Source organism: Platalea leucorodia (assembly GCF_965183815.1).
Source record: "Platalea leucorodia genome assembly, chromosome: Z".
Classification (NCBI taxonomy): domain Eukaryota; kingdom Metazoa; phylum Chordata; class Aves; order Pelecaniformes; family Threskiornithidae; genus Platalea; species Platalea leucorodia.
Genome location: NC_138858.1, coordinates 13,664,758 through 13,681,515, shown reverse-complemented (window position 1 = coordinate 13,681,515; position 16,758 = coordinate 13,664,758). Strand labels below are relative to the sequence as shown.

Genomic DNA, 16,758 nt, shown 5'->3' with positions numbered 1-16,758 from the left:
GGTTCTATTACAAGTGTGCTTGGCAATGATCTGTGCTGTGTAAGTGGGAGCAACAATGGGGCTGTGTCAACTTATGCCAAAGGTGGATTTGCTCCATGGCCTTAAAATTGATTTATTGTTTATAGAAAGAACTGAGTCAGAGGCAGGGTGGCAGTGTGGAAAGTCAGACAAGTCTTAAAAAACTCATTTCACTACTCTGACAATATTTTTTAATACTTTTTTTAAGAGGTACTGCTGGAGAGTTAAACTGCCTGATGAAAATCTGTAAATATTACCTCTAGGAAATTTACTGGTACCTAGACCTCATTAATTTAAGCATCTCTATTTTATTGCATGTGGGCAAGCTACAAAGAAAAGGACTTACAGGACAGAGGCATAAGAGGACATAGGTGAAATTTAGGTGGTTATGTCCAAAACTGAGCCAGCACTGGAGCACATTGTAGCAGGACTCAGTGGAATGATTTATACAGTACTCAAAAAGACAAATAGAGAAAATCCTGGGTTCTTGTCTCTGTTCCTCTCAGTTCAAGCATTTTATATTAAGAAGCCATTTGATTATAAAACAAAAACTGAGATGCACCCCTTTAAGCATGAAATATTAGAGTCCTCTCCATCTTCTGTTTAAAATAATGTACTATATTACTATACTTCAAGTAAAGGTCTGGGCAGTACCGAGAATTTTGTTTACAGGTTATTAACAAAAAGAATGAAAAAGAAAAGATCATAAAAGAAACATGTCACACCCTAAAGGAACAGACAATGACAGACCTAACAAACCTGTACTGCAACATGTAATTGTTTCTCCTTTTTTGCTTTCAAGCACATTCCAAAGTCTTTAATCACATTACGCACGTTGTTATATAATTGAATCCATCATGTTCTTCTAGTCAGTCACCTTCACCCTAATTATGTAAACAAATGCATCAATATATACTCAGAGGGATCAATAGACCACTCATACAAAGAGCTGCCTTCCCACATGGCACTGCAGACCACTTTCTAAAATGTAACCAGTGAAATCCAAGCACGATGGTGGCCAGTTGTCCCCAAAAGACCTCTCCAGACCGCGCATTCCCAGCATGAGAGTCTCTCACGTTACAGGTGAGGTAGCTGACGAACTAGTACCATGCTTCTGCAAGACACGAACAGACCTCAGTGCTGGGCTGCAGCAGGGTCTATGCCTCTAAGCAGAGCTTCTGAGATAGGGCAAACTCGCTGCGTTAGGCACCCAGAATCACTGTGCAGGAATGAAGCCCTGGCATCACACTGAAAACACAGGAGAAACAAGCCTACCTATGCAGAAATGATGGCTGTACTTCATTTTGCACACACTATAAAAAGACTCTGAAGTGGGAAAAATGTAAACAAGATGCTGCCCGTTATTAATAAGCCACACTGGAGAACATTCTGGGTCATGGTACTCCTTGGTAGCTATGTCTCTCCAGATCAGCGTCATTGTTTCTACACCTGTCAGTCTCTATCTTTCAAAACTGAGACAGCAATAACCTGAGCAGGCCTGCTAAGTTTCCCAAAGCATTGGAAACAAAATGAGAGTTGACACACTGTATTTCTGTATCACAGCAATACTATTTTTCTTCGTTCTCTCCCAAGCTTTCTTTTAAACCACTACACAGAAATAACTAAAAAAGTGAATGACAATTAAATGAATGTATGGAACAAGCAGAACCAGAGATCCTCATACCATTAATTCACATTTGATCTTAAAAGAAGTACTTGTATCTGCATTATCAGTAACAGCATCATTAATATAAATATATAGTCATCAACTTCTTTGTATTTGCAAATAAAGAGAAAAAAGGGGGATTTTGTAGTGTATCCCTGCAAAGCTGAAAATCATTGCACCAGATCCCTACAGTTACAACAATCCTATTCCTTAGAGTTAAGAGGCTTGTACGTACCCATTGACAATTTCCTAGAAAAATTCATAGTACCAAATTATACATGAAACTTGCAAACTAGGTGTTACCCTGGATACAGTGCAGCTTAAGAATCTAGCTCTGAAGTTATGTTGACTGTAGAAACATGAGATGCTAAACATAGCCGTAATTCAGAAGATTCAATGGAAGTCATGCTTTGATTATCTTTAAAAGAAAAACACGTGTATGCAACTCTTTAAAATTAAAAACATCTTAAAGTGTGGAGAAAACCCACTTGAAGAAATTAGAGGACTTGGACTTCTGCAGTAAGAAGTTGCAGGTCATTATGAGTCACTGCCATCATTCAGTTTCCTCAGATACAGAACAGAAATGGAGCAGATGTAGGAAACTCAAACAGACCAAGCAAGAAGCAGAGCGTGACTCAATAAATGTAACCCAGAGGTAATTCATTAGAAGTTATTCTTTGGTATAAACTGCTTTGTACTGCCTCTCCCAAGACTAGAAACTGTTTTCCTTTCCCCCCCTATCCATCCAGAATGTTATGAAGGCTTTGGTTCTGTCATGGGATGCCTATTTCTCATTTATCCATTTAATCATCTTTCTATGCCATAAAGAAAGTTTAAGGATAGCTTTCTCTTGGCTGTAGTTTTCTTATTGGAATCTTTTATCTTCCACAATTCAGAATGTTCACAGGAGAACAAGAGGAAGAATTGAAGAAGAAAATGCTATGTATGAAATATATTGAGACTGCCAAAAGAATCTCCTTCACACAAAACTGTCATTGCCAAACTTCAATCAAAACAAGGGACAGTTGCACGAATCACTAGCATCTGCAAGATTTTAAAACCCAGTCATCATAGTTTCAGTTCAAACTAACCCATCAGAAAGAAAATTTATCTTAATTTCTATGTCATTAAACTAATGTCCATGGGAAAAAATAGCCCCAAAGATTAATGTCTTTTGGACTGTGCAGTGTGCCACGAAATTCCTGAGTCCCAAAATACCCTGCCCTAAAATGGCCCCAATCTACCCAGCAATCCAGCTTCAGGTTACCTCAATGGGTTTGTGATTCTGAAATGGCATTTTAAATGTAGAATTACAAATACAGACTAACAGAAAGGAGCTTTCCAGAATGTATTGTGCTTCAGATGAAAAAGAAAACTTCACTTTCAGGATGGTCTCTGGTTCTTAATTCATGTAAGTGGCATACACACCCAAGTCTGTTTTTATCCCGCCCTTGTGCTCAAATCACAAGTTTAAGTTGGACTTACGCAGTTTTGCCCTCACTATCTTGTTTCGTGGCACTGGCTCCCTTTTTACCCAGCAATGAAGCCACTTTCTCAGGATCGCCATTCTCCACTGCCTGCAGCAGCCGATCATCATTCTTATTCCACTCGTTGGTCTGGAGTAAAAGAAAAAGAAGGGAGAAATATTATTAGTACCAGCACTGTGTCCAGGCTCTCCCGAATGATCCTGAATGCGTTTATCACCATTGACAGCTGAAACAAAAGCCCAACCCGAAGAAATGGCACAGAGAAAGCTGCATAAAAGTAATTCGCAAGCTGTGCAGCACAAGTTCCCAAGGACTTAATGGCTCAAGCCAGGGCCTAAGCGATCACTGGAGATGACCTCTAACATGGAAACTCTGTAGAAGAGTAGCGCAGGAAAAAATCCAGTTGTTCTTACTGTATTTGAGAAAGTTCTCCTTCATTTGTCTAGTTCTGGTTTCTATTTTGGAGTTGCAGTGGCCCCATCGGACCTTCATCACATACATCATGTGGATAAGCAATGAGGTGCCTCAGCTAATTCACACCCCACCCTAATAACACAGGCCAGCCAAAACTTTCCATATTTAAGGCTTTTCCCAGATCACACTTTGCAGAGAGTAACAGGTTAAGAGACTGCCCTTTGCAGACTGTAACTAGCTTTACTGAGCTTTTATCCCCCACATTTGTCTTTAAAACAAAAAAATCAACCACACATATAGATGGCACATCCCTAGTGCTGCTGCAAGAAAAGATGACCAGCCTATATTTAAATCTTTCCAAACTTTAGCCATTAAGTCTTTTTGTTCCTTCTCATCATCTGAATCAGGGAAAGGACTCTACTTCCTAATGTGATGATTCTCCCTCCCTCTCTGAACTCTCAGGACATGGCCTATTTCCTCTACCAGACCTCCAAGCTGGATTTAGCAAGATACTAAGAAAAGAGAGGACAGTATCCTTCTGTATCCCATGTAATCACAGCAACACAAGGTCTGGAAAAGGACTGAAAGTTGCATCCACACCTTCTAGTCTGGACGGATAACAGGGTTCAGTCTTCAGGAAGAGCAATCTGGTGCAATTAAAAGCTGCATCTGGATTAGTGTTAGCACCCTGCTACACTCAAGAGAGTTATCTTCAACAGACTATGGCTTTCTCTTTGACATCAGTCAGCTCATCTCCAGCATTACTGCCTATTCATTAGCACTCGATTTCTACACAACTTTTGGAATGACTAAATTCATATTAATACGCTCCTTGAGAAATACTCAACTTAAAAAAAACCCACTTTGTCCTGATGCTCTACACAGATTTTTTTGCCCCCAGCTGAACAAAAAATTCGATGCTTCTCTGTCTGGACTTGTGAGGAAAAGTGTAGAAGGTGCACACTGATATGAACTCCACAGGCTGTGCACACCCTGAAAACCAGAACAGGAGAAAAGTGTTCCAGGTTACTAGTTATTTAAAAATCAAATCAAGAAAACGTTAGGGAGAGTGCAGTCTGAGCAGGAGAGCAGACAGGAGTTGAAAGAACACTACCGGGAACCAGGAGTACGAATGGCAGCTCTGTCAAAGGAGGTGGCATGCAGAAGACAAGGAGCAATTGCAGTCTGTTATGGCACTGGTATGACTGGTGTGTAAATGCACATCAAGCAGGTTCTATTCTTTATTCTTATACGACTGGAATAAACCTCTGTAGACTCTAGTGCATTAACTACATCACCAAAAAAAATTGTTTCCCCTAGCAATATTTAGACTCCATGACAATGAGCGGCCAGCCAAACAGCAGGCTCCACCTAAAATGAAACTCGTTGCGTGTTCTGCTTTTGGGGAATTTTATGCTTTAAAGGGAGCCTACTATTAAAAGCAGATGTTAAAAAATGTATCTTACTTGTAAACAAAATCCTTTAAAGTTAACACTGTTGGTTTGACAACATATTATGCCTCTTGTTTTGGAGCTTGTCCTGTTTCTGTGTTTTTTATTATTCAGTCATGTAAGATATTTAAATATAGGGTATTTGATGAATCACCCTTACCCACAAATCACCAAGATGACTGTAAAGCATTGGTAGCACCTAACTCCTGCACGTTTGTTTTTTTTTTTTTTCCTAATCTTGGAAAAGAAAGAAGGAGATGGCAGGTAACATGATAATCTAAGCACACCCTGCACACACCCACACGTCTAACCCAATACTAATCCGTACTTCAAAAAAGAAATACAACACCTAATTTCAGATTTTCTCACGACCTGAAATAACCAGTTTACTTTTGAGACATGAAACAGAATAAGCTACAGGAAAATGTTAAGACTACGGCCTGCTGAAAATCCTTGGCAGAACAGCTTTCAGAAGAGCATTCAGCTTTTTAGTACAAAAATGGCCACATCTTCAAGAAGCAGTTTCATTAATATTCCTTCAATATTCAGCTATTAAATTGAAACATTAGTGACATATAATGCAATATCCAGTATTCTGGTATAAGCAAGCAAGCACACTAATGCCAACTCCCAAATTTAAGAAATAACTGAGATTAAGAGCCAATTTCCCCTTTGAGAAGCTGCTGTGATAACTATATCCCTGTCCATAATTACACTATCATTAACATCCCAGACCCAAGACAAAGTAACACAACTGGGTCCCAATTACCCCTCAGTATTTATCTAGTGTGGAAGCCGCACCTAGGACATGTATAGATATTGAAAGGGGAGGCCTGGAGTGTTCTGAAAGTGATTCTGATGTTGCAGAACGATGCCCTGTTCTGGCTAACAGTAAAACATTTTAACACGTATGGTGTTAGTCTCTTACAAGTACAGAGACTTTAATTCATCTTTGCTGCAGTTTTCAACCATACCCTTTTTGGTAACAAAAAATACACACTCACGCACACACAAACACAATTAAGATGTAACAATGCCTCATTTAAACAATGGCTTCCTACTTATCTGTATAGCTAAACAGATTTCCTCTTATTTAAGAACTAAACAGAACTGAACTTGGACAAACCGTTAAGTAACGCAGTCTCTCACAGGGACTCTGAAAACACTCAGTTGTATCAGATTCATCGCACTGTCAGGGAAAGGCTATCAGTCTACGCTTCCTTATTTTTCACACGAAGCTGGTAATTCTTTTTCCTGCTTAGAGGAAAGTGGTAGAGGCTGAAGGCTAGGATAAGAAGATCTGTATTTGGTAGTCATTTTAGACCCCTGTTTTCAGTTCTATATCTAATTAATATCTTTTCCTCTAAGTACTGTGATTCAAAGGTGTTAAAGGAATGAATAATTTCAGAGACTGCCACATACCTAATCCGCTTACATCAATTCTTCCAATTGCATGTTTTCAGATTTCCTTACTGATGTTATAACATCTTTAAACACTACTGTATCAGCAATTTTATTTTGCTCCTGGAAAACTGATACACACAGTTTCATTCCATCACTGTGCAGCAGAGTTATGCTCATTTATAAACTAAAATAGCTGTGTTCTATGCAAGATGCTTAAAAGCCATCATGCTGTATTGCCCATATAAAAGTTATGCATCTTTTCATTAAAGCAATAAAGATGCCATACTAGGGCACCAATAAATGTGTCATTATTGTAGATTAAATGTCAATTTTATATTCAAGCTCTCTCAAAATTATACACATTTAACTATAATGCAAGTTATATAAATCTATTTACAGACCTCATTTTATTTTCAAAATGAAATTAGGTATAAATCTGTCCACACAGAAGAAACAACTACGCAGGCATCAACTGTTGCTCAAGTATTCCTCTGATAGGATTGAACTGTTTTTTTCTTCCCCACTGTGTTCAAAACAGCAGCATTGTACAAAGCATTCCAGAAGTTAAAGGTACAGCTAATAAAATAAATGGCATGCAATGGACTCTCAAAAACATCCCTTTGAATAGGGAATTGTAGCCCTACGAGCCATTCTCTTCAGGAAAAAAAAACCTAGAAGGAAAGAGAATGTATATGACACCCGGAAAGACACTCACTGTACCCAGGACTTGGCAAGGAAGCAGAAGGCATTTAAATCAGTAGGGCTTTCACAGTGCCTCCTGTAATCAAAAACTGCACAGCCACTGCTGCCCAGAGCAGAGCAGAAAATACCGATCTCTGAACAGGGGCAATGACTGTTGCATTGCATACAATTTCTGGATCTCTTGTAATGTTAGCCTGGTTTTGACCCCGCAAGTCACACTTACCATCAAGTATCCACCAAAACTGTGGGAGGTAACTTCTGTTGGGATGATGCAAACCACAGGTACTCCCAGCTATGGCTAATATTGTTCAGTGTAAAAGCCACCTTGAACTGCCATTTAACATGCAGCACCAGCATTTGTTTCTCCTGGAAAAACATGCACATGAGAGATGCTCTCTTCTGCCAAGAGTACTGGAAGGACTGAGGTGGCCAGCACAACTGGAGACCTTAACTTCAAAAACCCGCTGCATCAAGCTTCCTCCACCGCAACCCCACAAACCATGCCACTCCACTTATCCAGGCAGCCCAAACATTTCTGTAAGGCCCTTTCTTCAGCTGCCCCAGTGCCACATCCTGCCCTCTCTATCACAAGGCTCCTCAGTTCTCACCCCTTGCTTTTGTCTACACCCACTGACACAACTTTCACATTTCATCCAAGTGGCATGGCACTATCCACCAAGTAGCCCTTGGGAAGTTTCAGTCCTTTTGCTATCACTCTTTCAGGTAGTATAAAAGAATGTTTCCTCTTGTGTCAGAGATGCCTAAACATGCATCATTCTAAGCAAACCCATGTAGGGCACATCAAACTGAAGGTTAACACAGAGTAGCAGCATGGTCTTCAGGAAAATCGCTGTAGTATAGCACCAGACCAACAAAAACATCAGACTCGAGCAGCTACGCAGGTACTTTGCATGGGCAATAAAGCGAAGGTTTTTTAGTTTTTGCTTGTTTTGTAGTAAGGGTGTTGCAAATATGCAAGTTAGCCAACTGAGGAATACAGCATGACACATGGTGCTATACATGTAGCATGCAAATAAAAAACCCCTGAGTAGCTCAGTGTAAAGGTAAACACATGCGTGTAACGAACTTGGAAGAATCTGATCCTGGAAAAGACTGCACATGTGGGGTTTCTTTATCTCCACCACTCCCACCCCTCCCGCCTTCTGTAGGCCACATGCCAAACAGTTATCAACAGCCTTCCTTCAAACAATTAACATTCTGCAACAACAATGGTTTGTGAACACGTGCAAAACTCAGCTGGTGAAACACACATTTCAGCTTCATGTAACAGAATCAGTGCTCCACTCGGTACTTCTTCAGGCTTGGGGTGATATTATTTTGGTAGAGGGCAGGGTTGGTTTGTTGGTTTGTTTGTTTTTTGTTTTTTTTTTTTAAACATATGTATACTGTTCCGTTTAGGTAGTGATAATGGGCATTACGTATGAAGAGACAAAGTAAAACTGATCAAAGCTCAAGAAGTGCAAGTTTTTGGACAAAATAAGAAATTTTCAGTCATGCGTAAAACTACTCAATGTTTTCCTATTAACAGCAGTATAACTATGCAGGGGATCAGGTAATTCATCTTCCCTAATAAACCCTAACTGCAACAATCACCTGCCATGCTGAAGCAAGGAAACTAAATACAACACAGTGACAGCTGAAGGGATGGTAAGCCAACATCTAAACATCAGATGGCTTAGCAGAGCTGGGTTGAAATTTCTGACTGAAATTTAACGTCCCTCTCAAGCATGCTCTTTAGTCTTAATTTTAATCTTTCAGATAGGAAACTGTGCTGTATGGCCTCACTCAGAAGCATCACTCTGGTAACAGTTAAGTGTTTTCCATATTTAAACATTTAGGAACCTGAGAAAGAAGTTGGCAGGAAAGAGCCAGCCATGCTTGGGATGGAAAGCCACTCCTGCCCAGGGCACTGTCTGGTCAAGGTTAATGGAGTGAGGCAGAGGGCAGGAGAGAACTGATTGACTTGATTTACACCATCAGTTTATGATTAATGATTAAAAAGGGCACGATACTCAATCCAAATGCGGAGTGCTCACAATACCTTCAATGATCGCCATCAAGATAGGTTGAACTCTGAGAACTGCAGCTCCATCAGCCACAGACCCACACTTGGGCAGCGGTTACTGGCAGTAATTGTACCGACAGTTGTCGACTGTGTGTCTCCCCGAAGTTTCCTCTACGCACAGGTGATTTCCTCTGCAAACCTAGAGATAATTCTATGGTTGCAAGATACTAATAAACTAGTTACCATACTCCTGGGGCTGAAATTGCCCAGTAAAAATCCTTCATCATTGGAATCACACACAGTGTGACAAGTTGACAGATTGCTTTGAGTCCAAAGAGAAACCTTCATATCAAAGCCTATTTTTTATAGTTAAAGCTTGCACTACCTATTTTACACATTGTTTTCTCTGTGACAAAATGAACATTTTCCTTTCCAGAAGAGAGGCTCAAGAATTTAAAAAAATGTGTTTAAAATAGGTACCCATTCTTTTTTCATCACCGCCATATCACGGTATTAAGCCTCCTCAGTTGCCTTTGAGATTACCAGTAAATGTCATGCAAGAAATAAAAACATATAACAAGAGGTGATAGTTCTACTTAGCACTTGTACACAGTGTTTTCCATGTGCAAAGACCTGAGCAAATATTAACTGGACAACAACTTTGTTTCTTTATCTTTGGCATGCAGCCTACAGGAGATGATTTAAGTGACCTTGCATTGTTGCAAACCTACTGGAGACAGAGTTATGCTATCTCCACTGAAATCAGAACTGCAGGGAAGCTGAGTAGCAAATTGAAATTCCTGATAATTTCAAACTCAGCAACTCACTGTCTGGAAAGGAAAGGAATACTTAAAGACTGGCGTCACAAACAATTGCATGGCAAAGACACTGAACACCACTGCATCACAAGGTCATCCACGAAAGTCCACATGTGCTGGACTTCCCAAGAGAGTCTTAAAAACAAGAACAATCCTATTGCAGGGAATGCATTCACTAGACAAAACATCCCTCAACGTTAAAACAACAGATGATGGCTTTTCTCAAAAGAATGGCATATCTGAAAACATTATAACCTAGGAATCAGTGGTATGTGGGTAAGTAGACTACACCCTTCCCTGCCCTCCATCCCCAATTTAGAGACTGTGCCAGTAGCAAACTTGTGTGGTGGGATTGCAAATCTCCCTTGCAGAGGGGCAGGATGTTGCCGAGCCTATTAGCAACAGCTTATCCAAGTCTGCAGCAGCAGCTCCCAGGACATTCAGAGCTCAGCAGATGCCAGAAGCTGCTGCCTCCCAGGCCCCTTTCAATTGCTGTGGCTCCAGCTCTTTCCTGTACCTTTCAAAGTCTGCCCATGGTGCATATATAGCACCAGTGGCATTGCAAGCTGACCTCTGTTGCACCGCACTCCACTGAGGCAGCACCCTGAAGGCCATACCAAAAGATGCTATGTTCATTAACTTCACCACAAGTAAGGTCTTGACCTCTAATTAAGTTTTCAAAAAAGCAAAGCGTGACAATGGCTTTGAAAGTAATTCATAGTGATATTATCTAAATGTCACTAATTGCTACAACAGAAATAGTCTTGTCCAGCTTCACTTGGCCATCCATGTTCCTTATTTTAGGTGACTGATGGCTAATAATATTAATTATATTTACATAAGAAGACAAAACATTTGCAGCTCACAGAGCTTACGCACGCATTTCTTTAAAGGTGGATATAGCAGCAGCAATGCAAGTCACTAGTGAACGTTTTACAACCAGAAGCGTTAATCCATTGTCCTCCTCTTGCTTCTTGAGCTACTGTGCCTACCTGGGGTAACTGTCCATGCAAAGTGCATGAGGTCTGTTTGACACTGAAGACTGTATTTGTGTTAGACCATGAATTCCATTTGAAGTGGACATAAAAAGCACCATGGGGAAGGCAGGAAGCAGTTGGAGTGAATGAACAAGGAATGGTAACAAAAGACTAACGGTAGATTGTCAGTAAACCTTGATAATTACCCATTCATTGGGTAGCTTCTGTAGATAAAGAAGTGATTATTATCCAAGCAAACCATTTTTTCATGCTGAACCCCAGAATAATGCAACTGAACAGCAAGTCACTCAGCAGGGCACTTCTATCAGCCAGTGAGGCTGCCTGGAAACTTCCCTGGCAAAAGGAGACTACAAGCAGCGAAATGAAAGGGTCTTTCACCAGCAGAGAAGGGGAAAGATGACCTGACTGAAATGGTCATCTGAGACTGCAAGTTGCGGGGGGGAGCTGTAGAAAAAAAGTTAGTGTGGTCTTTGCTTAAATAATGACTGGAATTTGCAGCAGGCTGTGAGCCATGCTCCAAGAACACTCAAGAGGGAAATGAAAATGGAAAGAAATGTATTTAAGAGTTTGCTGTTTTGCTGAGATATTTGCGTTTCTTGTTAGTAAGTTTCTTGTTGGTTTTTTTTTTGTGTGTTTGGTTTCACAAGTTCAGTTAAGCTTTAAATGCAGAGTAGCCATAAGGTCAGCATAGGGAATTTGCAGAGTTAATAAAGCATAGATAAGCAGCCTCTTCGTAACCCAACTGTAAGATTTCATTTCTGTAAGAGCAAGAAAGTGAAAAGGCTGAGCCCAGAAGTCTGCAAGGGAGGCCAAGAGAGCATGACACAGTCCACCCAGACCAAGGAATACAGCTGGCCGGCATCTAGTGAGCTTAGAGGCACGTGGTGGAGTTCTGTGTGGGTTGGGAGGCACACAGCCCGCACATGCTGCTGCTCATTTCCCTTTCTAGTAAAGGCAACAATGTATTTTTCCTTCAGATACTACTTTTAAGCCTTTTAACAAGATAAAAGAAATCAATCTTTGCATTTCAGGAACAGTGAGATTTCCTGTTAACATCACATCTAGGTACATCAGGGCTTCTATTTTCTTTTAGGCAATTACTGATGTTTTCACGTAACCAATTTCATTCTGGTGAAGATACAGGGAAAGTGATGAGCAAAAAGCTTACAACATGTGAGGCCTTAGAACAAAATAAGAAAAACTACGTCTGAATCATTAGTAACATACAGCCAGAGCATTGGCAGTAAGTCCAGCTACTGCCCATTGTTTATCACCTCACATAGCACCCATACAGCAACTGGAAATTTATCTCTACTTTCAAATAGCAAAGGATGTAGCAGTAACCACACCACATGCAACTGATCATTCTCTGTAAGACAGAAGAAAGTAAAGCCAAGAACTAATTGTGTATATTTGTATAAATGAAACAATGTTTATCTTAACACAGGAAAAAAACACAAGGGACTTTTTAAAAATAAAAAAGCTAAATCAATCCTGTTTGAAGTGACCATCTTCCATTCTTCTGCCTCTTCTCACAGTTCTAAAGGTTTGAGCTACAATGAACTCAGATGACTGTTCTCATCTTGAAATTACTCAGTAGATGTTACTAAAACTAAAATACACCTAATGGACTACTGTTTACTGCTGGGCACACGGTAGCTCTTTCCTTCAAAAAAATCCATGGCGTGGCAAAACACAGACTTAAAAAAAAAAAACCCACACTTCTCAAGTGGTTATCCAAGGACCACCAAGAATCCTCATGTTTTCCTTACACTTAAAAATAAAAATATATAAACAAGAAACTGATCATGAGCATGAGATGCATAGAAAAGACTGCTTTCTAATGAAGTTTTAAGACTGAAGAACTACTGAATCAACGTATTTTAGCTATGTATCAAGGTCAAATAGCAACTCACATAAGGTCTTTCAACTTTTCAGGATTTCTGCTGCGCCACTGCTTCACGGTCAGTTGGGAAAAAAAGAAATAATGAGATTTAAAGTGAAATTGGCTGGACAACCTAATCTCACCTTTTATCTGCTAAGTATATTTCAGTGGTAAGCAGGCTGTAAGATACAGGGACAACGTCAACTATGCAAGCAAAATTTGTTTATTCAGCTATTGTGTTGACTATCTTGCATTCCTCAACACTGCATTAGACACAATGGTCTGTGAAGATCAGAGTGTGCCTAAAGACCAGGGCATACATTCTGGTTAGAGACAGTGACAGGAATAGCCTGTTGGCTTTTAACATTCAATGCCATACACATACCACTTCCTTAGTGGATTGTTTTTAAATTCAGCACCACTTCTTGGTATGAGTACCTGAGCTGACTACATCCACCTCGATTTTTAGTAACACGCTCCAGTTTCTGTTGACTAGTAAATTTAGTCAGAGAACACAGGTACTGGACGGATCTTCTTGCTTCCAGATGGGCAAATGGACATCCACCGTGCTGGAACCCACCCAACTGCAACATTACTTCACTTACCAGCATTGGCACTTTAGACCCATGACTCCATCCACCCTTTCTCCTGCCTACTGCTAAACCTCTCCAAACATTGCTTATCTTGCCACTTCTGCATAGTAAGCTGGTTTTCATTAAGTTTAGAGTTGCTGCCCTTTTTTCTTCCCCATTATTCTGCAAAGGGGAACAGAGACACAAAGGCTACTTATGAAGTCTGCAGACAAGAAAAAAAAATTCAACACCAAGCAGAACTGTACACAGTCCAGAATTACATTAATTGATCAGTACTACTACTGCTGTAAGACGTATTCATAAGGTACCAGCCATCATGGCACCTTATTTTTGTATTACAAATGTCTGCATGATATCACAGCTCACAATGAAAGCTGCTTCCTTTTTTTTTTCTCTACTAGCAAGACTAAAGTAGATTACTTGACAAAGCTCCACCATCTTAATATTCTCCACAAGCGCCAGAAAACATCTTAGATGGTTGTTTTTAAAACCACATTATTTTTTGTACCTACTGAATGCCATTCTAGGAAGCAATACAATTTCAAAATCCGTAACAAAATATGTATTAAAATCTCAAAACTATTCAGAGTAGAAAAACAGTCTATTTATAGTTGAATTTGTCATTCTTGTAAAGGACATACCCACTGTTACAGGGTTATAGCCTTCTATTCTGAAACCCATGACAAAGCCAAACAAAACACAGTGCATACATAGAGACAAATCCCTATTCCAAGAAATTATTTTGTTTGGAGTCTTCAAGAGCTCAACTCAATCTCCAAAAGTACTTCACGACTACAAAAGAAGGCAAAAAAGTTTCACTATCTGTCTGATCTTCATGGGGCCACTGACAGATGTTTGTGCCATGGATTGACCTCTAGATGTAATATTTGTCAGTCTCCAAAATCAAATATTAAAGCAGCAGGCTAAGCTTAGCTGCTTTTACTTCCATGGGTGCAATGAAGGACAATCCAAGAGTCATTGGAAAGTTATACCTAAGATACATTCCCAGTTGGACTTAAGAAATTAGGAAAGCAAGCAATTGTTTTGTATGAAAATAAAATCCACTTCAGCAGCCAGAGAAGAGCACATGAAACTTCACACCACCACATCTTCCCATGTTGTTTGTCCTCCACATCACATGCACTGAGAATCAGACAAGTCTTTTATGCGTCAGACTCTGTATGTGGAACAACAGCTGCCCACATGTGGCAGGCCTTAAGTAACAGGAGAGAAAGAGCAAGCAGGCACTCACCCCGGTTCCTTCCCTTAGGCCTCATCTGCAGAAGGAGCTCCATTTCTCTACAGGGATGAATAATAACGTGCACAGCCCTTACACAGATTTTCTGTTCAGCAGGCATGGATGGCCTCACTTTTCATCTGATCAGGGCCACAGCTGGCACATCATCCCCCAGGCAGCCTGTGGAAAGTCAGTTTCACCCCAAGCTGGTGCTGGATTTTAACTCTCGCCTGTTTGAACAGTGATTGAGCTATCTGCTGCCTGGCACAACCACCCCTCCTTGGTAGTAATGGACCAGGCTACACATAAATAACCTTCCCATTCCCATCTGAATACTTATCCACGTGTGATTTACTAGAGCGCTAAGTGCTATCGCTACAGTGCTCTTGCTAATTTGGATACCCTGCACCTCACCAAACGTGCTAGGGTTATTCATACAAGATGACGGAAGTCACAGATGTTTGGGGTTTTTTTTGTTGGGTTTTTTTTTTTTTTTATTAAAGATTCACTTGGCTCCTACTAATTACTTCTAGGTTGGATTATATTTGCATGCCACAATCATCAAATTACTCTTCTCTTATCAGAGATAACTGCTGCCAACAGTTTGTCTGTTGTAGTCTTGATCCCCCTCTGTGAGGAATACTGTTGCTGCTACATTGAGAAACGCTCCTTCAGGTTGCCTAGCTTATATTCTGATTTCTTCACAAGATCCACACACATTTTCTATAATGAGAGCTCAGCAGCTCAATAACCTAGAGATTTTTGTTTTCCCAGTACAAAGCCACTGCAAATTAAAAATCTACAATGAAAAGATGCACAAAGCATGAAATCCTGAAGGGCAGTAGAGTGCCCAGAGTCTCTTTGGATACAGAGCATACAACCCCATGTAAAGTTATTGGGCCTGCTGGGCTACCAGTCCCTTTTCTGTCATCAAAAACATCCCTCTTACAGCCATAACTTTTTTGTCAGGGTCCATGGAGGGGCTGACATGAAAGAGAAATGCCTAGTAAACATATAAATCTTATAAAATGGCTCCCTAAAGCCACCCTACCCCTTTGATGCTTACAAGCAGAGTGACCTGACAAGTATCCCTAGTCACACTCCCCATCACGTCCTGTCTACTCTACATACATTTCGAAGATTGAGACTGCACAGCAAGGCTACGCTGGGTTCTGTGGAGTGCATCTAATGCAACAACTATGAATGAATAACTGCTGAATTCAGACTGTTTCCAGGAGCAAATGGCCAGTCAGCAGCGAGGTAATTCTCATCCTTTTCAAAACATGCTTTTCAACAATTTATGTGAAAGGGTGGAGCGAGAGAGGGAGATCAAGGATTTGTAACAGGTTTTAAGTCTTCAAGGGAGGAGAGATAACACCTAAGAGCTTTGTGAGCCATGACAAAAATGCAAAGAATGCGTGTTTGTTGGTTTTGGGGTTTTTTTTAGGAATCCACGTCACATATCTTTGGGGTTCCCTTCCATCTCATGAGATAGGAAACCCAAAATAACATACAAGCATCTTTTTTGCATCCTGTAACAGCATCTTTAACAGATTCAGTTAATAACTGCAAAGTATTATATAAATAATAAGCTGAAAATGGGGTAGTTTTCATTGCCAGAGACAGCGGGTTTCCAAATTTTATGGGTTAAAAACGCCAATAAATTTAATAGTCTTTTGAAGATGCTAGTATAATCCTTCCAAAGCTGAAGAGAACAGATGACTCAACCATATGGCCAAGTTCCACTAGAATTCTGTCTTGTAATCATAAAATATGATGTAATGTAGTTTGGTCCCAGGAGAAGGAAAGGTGTTAGACATATATGACATATACAAGCATTCCCTGGATCCATCTGGCTGGCTGTTTTAAAAAGGTACTACACAAATAAGCAGGGTTTTTTAGAAGTCTCCAAGATAAATACTCTTATGCCTTCTCTTGGAAAAGAAATGGGTATTGCTCTTAAAATCTACATTAATGCATCAAGCATTATTGTTACAAACACTGCTCAGCTAAATAGGTATAATGAACTACTTACTTATTAGACCTTTCTTCAGCATTG

General features: G+C 40.2%; 1 protein-coding gene across 3 annotated transcripts in view; it reads right to left on the bottom strand.

Moving 5' to 3' along the window:
• Positions 1–16,758, bottom strand: part of RAI14 (retinoic acid induced 14) — an 89,084-nt gene that overhangs the window by 34,150 nt on the left and 38,176 nt on the right. For all 3 annotated transcript variants that reach the window (XM_082336777.1, XM_082336778.1, XM_082336779.1), the window contains exon 3: positions 3,170–3,300. In XM_082336777.1, the coding sequence (XP_082192903.1) occupies positions 3,170–3,300 (131 nt within the window). The remainder of the gene's footprint in view (positions 1–3,169; positions 3,301–16,758) is intronic.